The sequence below is a fragment of the Bidens hawaiensis genome, unplaced genomic scaffold (assembly GCF_021521415.1).
Source record: "Bidens hawaiensis isolate Kalapana, Puna unplaced genomic scaffold, B.hawaiensis_p1.1 tig00013805_1, whole genome shotgun sequence".
Classification (NCBI taxonomy): domain Eukaryota; kingdom Viridiplantae; phylum Streptophyta; class Magnoliopsida; order Asterales; family Asteraceae; genus Bidens; species Bidens hawaiensis.
In genome coordinates, this window is record NW_027492179.1 from 276,259 (window position 1) to 288,100 (window position 11,842).

The following is an 11,842-nucleotide window of genomic DNA, read 5'->3' on the forward strand; positions in this document are numbered from 1 at the left end:
GGCTGGGGTAATCATTGGAACCCACCACCACGTCAATCAACTCCTCAAAGCTCGGCGGTACCGCTAACTACTAGCACTCCGATGCTTACTTTAACGACGACGTTGGTGTCACACGAGAGGCTCGGTCCTATTCCTCAAATGGCGTTAACCGAGATACCGAGACCTCCTGCTGCATTGTCTACAGTATCTTCTACTACATCAATGAGACCTCCTCCTCCGTCAACGACTACTCTTCCTCCACCTCCGCCTAGTGATGTCTCATTCATGAGAATTACTCGGCCTCAAGGACCTGTTCAACCTGTTCATCCATCCGTATACAACTTGCCACCAGGTCGTCAAACTGAAATGCTGCTAAATCTGCTACATCTATATGAAAATCAAATGGTAGCTGACCATCAAACTCAAGAACGACTCATGGAGAATCAACGAATAATGATGAGTTTTATTTCTTTCTGTTAGAAGGAGACTAAGTCGTTGCGTACGATTGTTGAGTCTCAGGGGGTGAAATTCAAGGAACAAGAAGAGTTGATTTTACAATTAACTTGTAAAGAAGATGCCCTCAAGAAACTCAAAAATGACGATGATGATCCTGACGAGTCTGATGCAGGAGGTGAGCCTAAACAATCGCATGGTTCATCCTCTGGTGCAGGTGTTAGTGGCGGTGATGATTTGAGCAAGCAGATAATTATTTATCAAGATCCAACAGCTGCCAAGCCAATTGAAATAATTGCAGCTAACACAGTGATATTTGTTGATGGATCAGGGGTGGTTCATAGTGTGGTAAACAGAGATGAGATAGAGGTTGGTGAGTTTGTGGTTAGATCCTTGACATGGGAGCAGATTTCGATTCTGCTTGGGCTGAATGACGATCAGTTGACTGCTTTAGAGACTGAGCCCAATGTCGAAGTAATAACTGAGGAAGATTTGGAAGTTGATCCGTTATTTATGAATACGGATTTTGTTTATGAGGATGGAGAAATTGAGATGGAGGATGTGACAGCTGAAGAGTACCCGGACTTGTATCAACACGCAAACGTTGATCAAGGTGCTCCGGTATTTCATGAAGAAGTAATTAAAGAGACTGAGGATGAATTGGAAAAGGTTGTGCAGCGAACAGTACCCTCACTCAAAGAAGTGACTGATGAGGACGTAGAAAGATGGTTCAAATGTCATAAAGTGGGTAAAATCATCAGTGCTTATCGTTATGTAGATCAAGAACGAAAAGATACTGCTGCTGCTTGGGTTGAGGCTAATCAGATGACTACCTTCAAGACTGTTTCAAAGGTACACGGTGATATTGTTTCATGGGTTTATGATTCTGACTTTTAAGTATGTATAATCAAGTGGGAAAAGGGTGTCCAGTATTACGAGAGGATAATGGATGTTTTAACTCTACCGCGTTGGGATGTACGTACCCTCGCGAGACGTCCATTTATCAATCGTGGGGGTTACCAAACAACTGAGTGGTTTCATCAACACTTACTGTTCGAGGTCAATCATGGTTTCAAATTCTTCAAGCCCCAGGTCCCTAGACGTAAGCACATTGACGAGATTGATCCAAGGACCGGCTGGAAGAAACTTGTCTTGAAAGTGAAGCCGCCAAAGACGATGAAAAAGGTTCCTGTGAAGACAATGCCTCAAGATATTTATCTGTCTTTCAACCGTTGGTACTATGACAATCGTACTGGCGAGGCCGTTATTGTTCGTGGTCGAGGATTGCAGACCGAGCTCATCAAGATAATCGACCCGATGTGGTTGGTTAATTTATCAGAGACAGACAATGATGTGCTATATAGGAAGCAAATTTTGATCGAGCGCCAAGAAGATTACGACCTGGCTATGCAATTCCAACGAGTCGTTCGTGTGTGTCATGAACATGGAATTCATAGTTGCAGAGACTGGCAGTCCAAGCGCTTCAAATAAGTTAAAGACAAAGAGCTCAAGACGAGGGGGTGTCTGTTAGTGCACGGTTTTGCGTCTAGAGTCTTTGTATTTATCGTTAATGTTTTATTTATTAATTAATGTAATATTTAATGTTTATTATTAACTAGTTCGTTAAGGTTAAGTCTAGTTCGCTAGGGATGTTAGCGAACTGAGACATTATAATGTATTCCCTCCTGATTCGTTAGGGGATGTTAACGAATCAGAGGGTGGTTCGTTATGTTAATTTATGTAACGAAGGGGAAGCTGGTTCGCTAGGGGATGTTAGCGAACCAGGTCACCTTCTATATATAGTGAACTACTGTTCACTTTAATTAAGTTTTGAGAAAAAGAGTTTTTGAGTAATTGCTCTCTCTCAAGCTTCACCTTAACATTATTCATCTAACATATTGATAATATATACACATACATAACATTAAATCAAGGTTAATTATGAGCTAGATCCTTAGGTGTTCTAATCGGATATTCACAGATCTGTTATTGTTATTGATTGTTAATCCGGGATCCAACAAAAACCTTACTTATAAATGTGGTACACCATTCAAACACTAAATGCACCGGGTAAAAGCATTAAAATTATTTTTATAAACAACCTATTGTACATACTTCTCGTGAACCAAAAGGGTAGACGAAGATAATATTATTAAGGATAATACAACATTAGAAAGTATATTAAGGTACAATTATTTAATGCTCTACAAATGCATATAATTTACTTAAAGTGCTTAACAAGGAAACCAATCTGGGCTTGCTTAGATGGCCAGCCAAGTGAAGGTTAGAACTTGATGCCATTGGGCCGCTCAAGTTCGAATCCGGATGGCGACACGGGTTTCTATTAGAGTAAGGAAACTCCTGTCAAGTGGTAGGGGGCTCGAAATTTCCCGTGGAATGCCTAGCCAAACTCGGATGCCAAGCGTGAATCCGGTTAAGACAACATTGTCTTGGCCCGAGTGGGGCGGTTGGGGCTCTCGCTCGAGAGCTGTGGCTTATTTAGCCTTTAATGAAAGTCAACGTTCAAAAAAAAAGTGCTTAACAAGGAAATCGTAAGTTTAGGTTCAATTTAACATTAGCGGGCCAACTTTTTGCGGAGATGTATGCACGTTTAAGCAGATGGGCCGGTCTTTGATCAAACTAGACGATTCACGACTGAGTTGTTTATCTTTTATATTGTTTTTTAGAGGCCTTCTATCAAACCCTCCCCCATCTTCCACCATTTCACTTTCTCTAACCATAAATTAAAAAAAAAAAAAAGAATGTCACATTAACTTTTAATATATGAAAAACTACATTTCATCTTGCACTAAGTTTATGTGAGTGTATAGAAATAAGAAAAATAGTATAATAAGTATGGCTGACAATTTAGACACGATACACGAATACATGATACGAACCTACACGACTTTAACATGTATCAGGTATGGCCTTAACAGGTTTCGTGTCCTATACAAGTAGACACGAATTAATCTGTTAATTTTCATGTATAAGCAAGTAAAATAACCGTTTACATGTTAAGTACCTGTTCAATAGTGTTTAAACAAGTTCACTCACAAATTTGAAATTACACCACATGATACCATTAAATACTTAACACTTAACATTGTAGGGTTCGTTTTATTTTTCAATTGGTTTATATACTAGAGTAATTCACCGACTTGGTAGAAAAACAAATAAATAAAAACATACTAATTACAAAATACTCTAAGCTAGTATTCTTCTCGGCGCGTTACACCAGGCCACTCGGTAGAACCCGGAGGGTGGTGAAATTCAAGCGTTGATACGGTAAGTCGACGCGAATATGGTCGGTTTCGGTTAGCGTTATTGTATCGAAACTAAGACAAAAATAAAACATAAAGAATTAAAAAAGTCGGGGTAGATCAATGACGTGGAGAACAACCTCAAATACTAACAGGATACAATTTAATCTCAATGTTATATGGAAATGTGACATATGTTCCAAGATCTAGATATGCTAACAGGGAAGAAATGTTATCATCACATGCCAATTCAATAGGTGGTAGTGTGGTACACCTTGATGAGTTACTTAAAGCTTCATCAAATCGCAGTATGAAGTCAAATTTTCAACATATAGACGATGGGCAGTCTTCAAATTCAAAAAAGACGGTAATTGTTAATGAAGGTGCAGGTGATGCCATTGCACTGCCCGGTAAGCTTCAAGCCCACTATTTATTATTAAAAGTATTAAAAATGGGAATTATAGGTTTTGACTGACTATATTATTCTTTATAGGCTTGATTCGCCTTGTACAATACTTGTCACAAGATCATATACTTGGAAAACACCAGCCTCTGAAAATTATTGTCGATGCGGGAACTGGCACAACGGCTGTTGGTTTAGGAATCGGGGCCTTATGTTTAGGGTATGTGCTCATTATGCAAAATGTTTATATAATTATCGTAAATAATTAATTGGAATATTAACAAACACTTCTGTTTTGTACTAGACTCCCCTGGGAAGTAACTGCGGTGATGCTGGCTGACACAGTCGAAGGGTACAAAAAAAAGGAACAAAGTTTAATATCCGAGTTATGTCAATGTTTTGACTTGCCTATGATGCATAATGAACTCGTAAATTGGGTAGAACGTCAACATCCGAGAAAGTACGTTTTTATTGTATCTGATTATTGAAAGCATCATTAGAGGGTCGTTATATTTTATAATTGCGTTTACAAAACGTATTTTATATTTTATAAAACATTTTTATAAACTGAACATTTTCATTATTCAATGAGTTCATTGTTAAAAACACATGGATCTTTAATTGAACCCGACCCTCCTTCTTTTCACATGTAACTGTAATAACTTTCGTTCTATCCATATTTTGTCGATCAAAACCTTATCGATTCTTCTTTACTGTACATTCTTCAACTAATCGAACGTTTTCTTCTATTAATAGTTGGTTCGTATTGTTTCGATTGTACCGTTTATGTTCTCATAATACTATTTTACGTTAGTTGCTATCATATTTTTAGTGTATTATTTAATGTTGTATCAAAAGAAATATTTAGAGATTTATAATTTATTTTTAAATTGGTGAATAGTAGTTATCATTTAACTTTGTACTTACTTAATGTATTACTCAACTTTATTTATCAAAAGTTATCACTTACAAAATTTAAGTTGTTCAACCCGTGTAAGACACGGGTACATAACCTAGTGTATATATATATATATAAAGCTAATTGTATTGTAACAATCACATATATTTTTATTTTATAATACTATAATATTTTAATATATACTTATTTTTGAATCATTATCTTTTATACACTTTACCTAGAGGTGTAAAAAAAACCCGGTTTGGGACCGGTTTAGGCAAACCTAACCGAACCTGTTTGGGTTTAAAACCGGTTTCACCCAAACCTCAAGCTGTTGACCATACTGGTTTGGTTTGGGTTTAAAACCGGTTTTTACCAACACTAGGGCCCTCCAAACGGCTCGTCGCTCGAACTCGCTCTCCGCTCGCTCGGAAATTGCTCGAAAAATGCTCGCTCGTTTTTTCGCTCGATTGAAAACGAGCCGCTTTTCTCGGTTCGGTTTTTTAACGAGCCAAGTAACGGGCAAAGGCCTGCTCGGTTCGGTTCGAATATTTTTAATTTATTTTATTATATGAAAAAATATATAAATATATAGACAAAACACATATATATAAGGTTACAATTATTTTTAACCCTTTAAATTTTTCATATTACGTCAATTTTATTGTTTTATTTATTCGATTCAAGTTTTTAGAATACTAGAAGTTTGTTTCTCACTTCAAACTTACTTTTAATAAAAAATTACAATATATTAAACGTTTGTTTAAAAACTACTTATTTATTTATAAAATATATTATTTACAACATTCAAATTTGTTTCTTATTAAAAAATTTTAAAGTGAAAAAGAAATAAATAATGCTCGAAATCGCTCGATGTTCGATCGATAAATGCTCGATTCGATTTTGGCTCGTTTCTGTTTTCGCTCGGTTCTAATTACAGCCGTTCGGTTCGGTTGGTTGGAAACGAGCCAAGCAACGAGCAAGCCTTCTCTCGGTTCGGCTCGTGAAGAGCCCTAACCTACACAAAACCTCAAGCCCAAAGAAAAATTGGAAGCCAGGGCCCAAATAGTCAATAAGCTCGAGTCAACCACATTGCAACGGCTAATAGGCAGTATTAGGGTTTATCACGCCTATAAAAACCAGATCTTCATCCTTTTTATCACCAAATCAATTGCTTATCACCGCCGCTGCATTCCTACGGTACTTGCCGGTTTTCTATTTCCGATTCATAATTAGTTAATTATCGAGTTCATATGTATAATTTCGTTCTAGTAGTATCAATCAATTATGTTGCTTCATAATGGTGAGTTCTCTCACAATCCAATGAGAGTAATTCAAGTTTCCGTAGCATATATTAATATTCAATAGCTAGTATTAAACAGCTCGATGTGTATACAATCGCACCGATGCTACCTGTCTCCTGGCACATAGAATATTTTTATGAAAATTTTTAAATGAGCCTAAGCTTGGTTTAAACGTGTAATGCTTTTAACGAGCCAAATTTTTGTTGTTAAGTGTAATAAATACTTAAAAGGCTTGTTAAGGATAGACGAGAAAGGGTGTTTGGCCTAGCTTATATTTTTTTGATTATGCTTATATCTTTTGAAGCCTATAGCTTATGTTATATCATTTTATAAGCCCTTTTTAAGTGTTTGGATTAGTTTATATTCTACAAGTTGATTATACATCTTAATAAGTTGTTAAATCCATCATTTTTAATTTGTTATAGTAATAAGTTACTTCAATATTATTAATCCATCACCATTTGAAGGCAAATGAGTAATTTACCCTCTTAAACAAATAAGCTTCTTCAAGGAAACTAAATAACCATCTTCAAATAAGCTTATTAAATAAGCTTATAAGCCTAAGCTAAAAAAGCTAAACCGAACACCAAATGAAGCTTATTTTATAAAAAAAGCTATAAGCTTTGCTAAAAAAGCTAGGCCAAATGAGCTTCTGGCATGTGATTGGAAAGCTCTTGTAGTCTGATTTTAATTTTTATATATCCATTGTTTTTCTTCTTTTTGAGTTTTTTTGTTTTAGTTTTAAATTCAATGTTATAATTTTTATTTTTGTTAATGATGATTATTTCCCCAGATGATCGAAGTTGATTATACTGAGTGCAATTATATATTTCTCTTTATTTATTAAAGAGAAACCAAGCCAGAAATCTGATCCATTCTCTACTATAATTTATATTTTGATAACTGGTAAAAGTAAATTGGATACATTTACTTTCTAGTTTCTATTATAATCCGCAAACATTTACTCAAATATTTGATAAATGTCTAGTGGGGCAACTGGATGTAAGTATGTTTGATGTGAAGTAAAATACTAAAAACATGCTTCCTTTGCTTAATTGCCATCTATAACTACACCACATCATCACAATTTCAATAGCCAAATCACAACATGATGCAAGTGTCGATTTAGCCACAACACGGGACTAAAGACGGCGTTCGCCCCGTTTTCAGCTAATCAAGTCACAACATGCTGCGTATGTGGCGTTGATAGTAACCTGGTGTTTGAAGTTTTAACTAACCAAACTACAAATCCGTTGCGCGCAGTAATTGTCTTTTAATATTAGTCTCATTCAATATAATGTTCTGTCTTTATATTTAGAACTTATAAACAAACCTAGAGTATGTTAATGAGTTTAATTCACATTACGTTTTCCGTCGAAAACAGTTAGACAAGCAATTGTGAAGCTTGGATGAATATGTTGAGCGGGCTGGACGAAAATATGCATTAGAAAAACCGTAAACGAAGGGGGCCGAGATTAAAATTTTGGTTGAAAACGGGTAAATTTACACTACGTAGTAAAAATGATGGAAGAAAACGGGTAAATTTACACTACATATTAAAATGCCGGGAGAAAACGGGTAATTCACACTATTGTGCAAAAAAAAAAAACGGAGGGCCCTGGCCCAACCATCCTAATGCTAAATGACAGTTTTGCTGGAGTCACTGGTCCAAGGTTTTTATGGTACCTGACACTTTTGTACCCTTTACTTTAGAGAGGTGTATCTAAGAGAGTAAATGTGTGTAATCATAGTAGAAAGAGTGTCATTTTGTTTAGGAAGTGAACGTTTAGCAGGCTTGCTGCTGGTAAACCCGATTTCTGTCACCTTTTGTGACCATCCGCCAAGCAATCAACAATTTTTCAGTAAAGCTTTCTTCATCCCTATGATGGTTACTTAGTGTTCATTATGCATTTGTTATGACATTAATTGTGGATTATATCAAAATTTAGTTTGATTATATTCTTATTCGACCCCATCCGATGCACTACTCCATTTTTCCACGCTCATATTTTAAAATATAATATTCCAATTGTAACACAAGAAGGCAAGTATTACAATTGTAACAGAAGAAGGCAAGTATTACAACACAAAAATGGTATTCATTCAATTAGAAATCAAACAAACTTAACAAACACAAATGGGCAAAGTAATAAAATAGACTCACTTGATACGCCATCTCTTAGATGACTTCTTTTCTTCTTATTGAAGCTTGGTGTTAGACCTGAAAGAATGTTCACATTAAATGTTTTGAAGTGTGTCCAAAATAGGTTGCAATTCTTGTACAACCCTTTTCATATCCATCCTTTCTGACGGAGAATCAAGGGTACATGATATTCCAATCTTCAATATTAAAGCCAAACATTTCTCAACTTTGTTTAGATTTTCTTCCCTATTTTGCATAAAAGTTTCATTCTCTAGATAAACATTCAGAATATTAACATCTATAGCATCCATTACATGGTCCAACAAGGCCGTTGCAGCAAATTTATGAATGCTAAGGCTCTCCTTGAAAATGTCGTCAGTCGGTTTTTTACCTGTCATAACCTCTAGTAATAAAATTCCAAACCTGTAGACATCTCCTCTACTTGACATCTCATTTCCGAGACCGTACTCTGCAATTTATAAGCAAGTACTTTAGAAATAAAAGCAATACTACGAGTATAAGTACATATGAAAAGTCTTATTTACCAGGAGCAACATAGCCTATTGTTCCTCTAATCCCAGTTGAGCTGTCTAGTTGTGAAGTTCCAAGTAAACGAGTTAAACCAAAATCTCCAACATGAGCTACCATATCATTGTCGAGTAGAATGTTGCTAGGTTTCAAGTCTCCGTGAACAACAATTGGTACACATTGGTTGTGAATATAATTGAGTGCAAATGCTACACCCATGAGAATATTTATTCTTTGGAGAAGATTGAGGGATGTGCCTTCACCTGAATGCAACCAATTTTGTAGACTCCCATTAGGCATAAACACGTATACCAAAGCTTTGAAATCATTTCCTTGAAAGTCAATGCTTGAGCATGAAGTTATTATCCTCAACAGATTCCGGTGGCGAATGCTTCGCCATGCTTCACACTCCCTCTTAAAGCTACTTTGAGCTCCTCGATTTTTAAGATGTATAACTTTAACCGCAACAATCATATTATCATATTCATCAAGAATACCTTTAAAAACCGAACTGAACCCACCTTTACCAATCAAATTGGCTTCAGAAAAGCCATTGGTAGCCTTGAGAAGTTGATCATATGAAACTTTCAAGAATCGATCTCTTGTTGATGATTGAGATGGTTTACTCCTGCTTTTCTTCTTAAGCCAGACATACGCTAAACATGCTATGGTGAAAAGTGTGATTGAAATCAAAATGACTACTACAAACATAGGAAACTTCTTCTTATGATTCTTTTTCTCTTTGCATTTGGGTAACCCAAGCTCAACAATGCCACCACAAAGTCTACTATTACCCAAAATACAGTATGCACTTGCATTGGTAAACACTCCTAAAGTAGGCACTTCACCTTCAAAATCATTATATGAGAGGTTCAAATATTCTAATGATGAAAACCCTTCTAAGAATTGAGGAATTTGGCCAGATAAATTATTTTGAGAAATATCGAGTTCCACCAATCCTTTTAAGGAACTTAATGATGGTGGTATCGTACCATTGAATAAGTTAGCTTTGAGATTCAACCATGAAAGACTAACACAACCACCAATGCTACTTGGAATATTACCAGATATATTATTATCAGATAAATCTAGTGCACTCAACATATTGAGGTATCCAACTTCTGTTGGCAATGGACCAACCAGATTGTTTTTAGAAAGATCCAAATCTATGGATAAAGATGAAAGTTGAAGAAGTTTTGTAGGAATACTCCCTTCAAGTTTATTGTGATGAAGGTGCAACTTTAATAGATTATGACAATTCCCCAAACTTGATGGAATAGCCCCTTCCAACATGTTTGCATATAAGTCAAGTGTGGTTAATAATGATAAGTTTCCAATGGCATCAGGAATCTTCCCTGAAAGTTGGTTGTCATATAAATGAAGTTCTACTAACTTTTGAAGGTTTACAATGGTAGAGGGGATGCTACCCGTGAATTGATTCGAATATAATGACAACTTGGTCAAACGTTTGAGATTACCGATCGAACTAGGGAGGTTTCCATGTAACTGATTTTCGTATAAATTTATATACTCGATTTGATTTGAAAGATTACCTATTGATGTGGGGAGCATTCCTTGAAGCTTGCAATTAGGAAGAACCAACCACTTTAATCTAGTGCAATTTTTCAAACTACCAATAAACTTCATCTCATCAGCTTCTTTGCTTCCAAAGTTGTTATTACCTAAAATTATATAATTAATCTCTCTTAGTTTTTCGAAGTTGATTTCCAACTTCCCACTAAACTCGTTGAGACTCATTTCAAGAATTTTTAAGCTCGAACAATTAGAAATGGATGGTGGAAGAGGCCCAGTTAGTTGGTTAACCCATAACTGAAGGTGGACAAGATTGGGAAGGATTATGTTTGGAGGGAGACTACCTGTCAGTTGATTATCAGACAAGCTAAAATGAGTTAAGAGTGAAAGGTTATAAAGAACATGAGGGATGTCTCCATATAGATTACAACTCCCACACCAAATTTCATCTAATGTTTTCCAATGGCCTAAGGTATTTGGAATGCTCCCGCCCAATGGATTATTGGCAACGCCAAACTTTTCCATTGTTGTGATATTTCCCAAGAAAGCCGGTATTCCATCTGTTAAGTTATTATGCCCAAGTGCAAGAATAGCAAGTTTGGGGAGGAAACTAATCTCCTTGGGAATGCTTCCGGTTAACTCATTATTGGAAAGACCAAGGATTACAAGATTAGAACAACCAGATATGTTAGCCGGAATGATCCCACTGAATTTGTTCCCGTACAAAAAAAGAAGTCGTAGCCTTGAAAGACGACCGAGTTCATAAGGAATGGCTCCTTTAAAGCTGTTGTTAACGAGATTAAGCTCACGCAGGAAGCTAAGGTTCCCTACATGAGGAGATAAAGAGCCTTCCAAGCCTTGTGAGGCCAATACTACACGAGTCACTCTTCTATGGCGCTTTCCACATGTAACACCAGTCCAATCACAAAAGTGGAGGGAATTGTTCCATGAGGTTAGCGCTCCTTGAGCGATCATGGACTTGATTTGGAGCAAAGCTTGATGATCGGTCTCATTTCGGCGGTCATTGGAAGCTGAGATGGAGGTGGGATTTAGAAATATAATGAGTGCATAAAAGAGGAAATGGCTAAGAGGGAACGATGATAAGGTGATGGCTGGTTGCTTTGAATTCATTGTGAAAATAAACTAACGGTCTGAAACTGTTGTTTGTTAGCCTTTAATATGCATGTTATATATCGTAGTAATCTATTAGTTTTTAGTCAACGAGTCTTCAATCTCCAATTTCTAGGAAAGAAACTTATAATTGGTCACATGGCTGGGGTCTTGTCATGTCCAAAACATTCGATATTCAAAAAAGAATAAAGAAATTCGCCACTTGCA

General features: G+C 36.3%; 1 protein-coding gene, 1 non-coding gene and 2 pseudogenes across 3 annotated transcripts; 3 read left to right on the forward strand and 1 right to left on the reverse strand.

The window, feature by feature from the left end:
• Window positions 1-3,830: 3,830 nt before the first annotated feature.
• On the forward strand, window positions 3,831-4,586 carry LOC143544988 (D-cysteine desulfhydrase 2, mitochondrial pseudogene; annotated as a pseudogene). The gene is made up of 3 exons (XR_013137349.1): window positions 3,831-4,105; window positions 4,189-4,318; window positions 4,403-4,586. The product of XR_013137349.1 is annotated as a D-cysteine desulfhydrase 2, mitochondrial pseudogene (transcript).
• Window positions 4,587-6,285: 1,699 nt separating this feature from the next.
• On the forward strand, window positions 6,286-6,427 carry LOC143544995 (small nucleolar RNA snoR137). The gene has a single exon (XR_013137350.1). It is a non-coding gene; the product is annotated as a small nucleolar RNA snoR137 (small nucleolar RNA).
• Window positions 6,428-7,068: 641 nt separating this feature from the next.
• LOC143544994 (small nucleolar RNA Z103) lies at window positions 7,069-7,176 on the forward strand (annotated as a pseudogene).
• A 1,160-nt stretch (window positions 7,177-8,336) lies between these two features.
• On the reverse strand, window positions 8,337-11,635 carry LOC143544938 (uncharacterized). The gene is made up of 2 exons (XM_077036911.1): window positions 8,989-11,635; window positions 8,337-8,912 (listed from the first exon to the last, which is right to left on the reverse strand). Exons 1-2 carry the CDS (start codon window positions 11,633-11,635, stop codon window positions 8,539-8,541), a joined length of 3,021 nt encoding a protein of 1,006 aa, XP_076893026.1. The 3' UTR covers window positions 8,337-8,538.
• Between the last annotated feature and the right edge of the window lie 207 nt (window positions 11,636-11,842).

Coding starts and splice junctions, on each gene's coding strand:
- LOC143544938 (XM_077036911.1), bottom strand. CDS start 11,635: ATGAATTCAAAGCAACCAGCCATCACCTTATCATCGTTCCCTCTTAGC. Junction 8,913..8,988: donor AATAGGCTATGTTGCTCCTG/GTAAATAAGACT, acceptor TATAAATTGCAG/AGTACGGTCTCGGAAATGAG.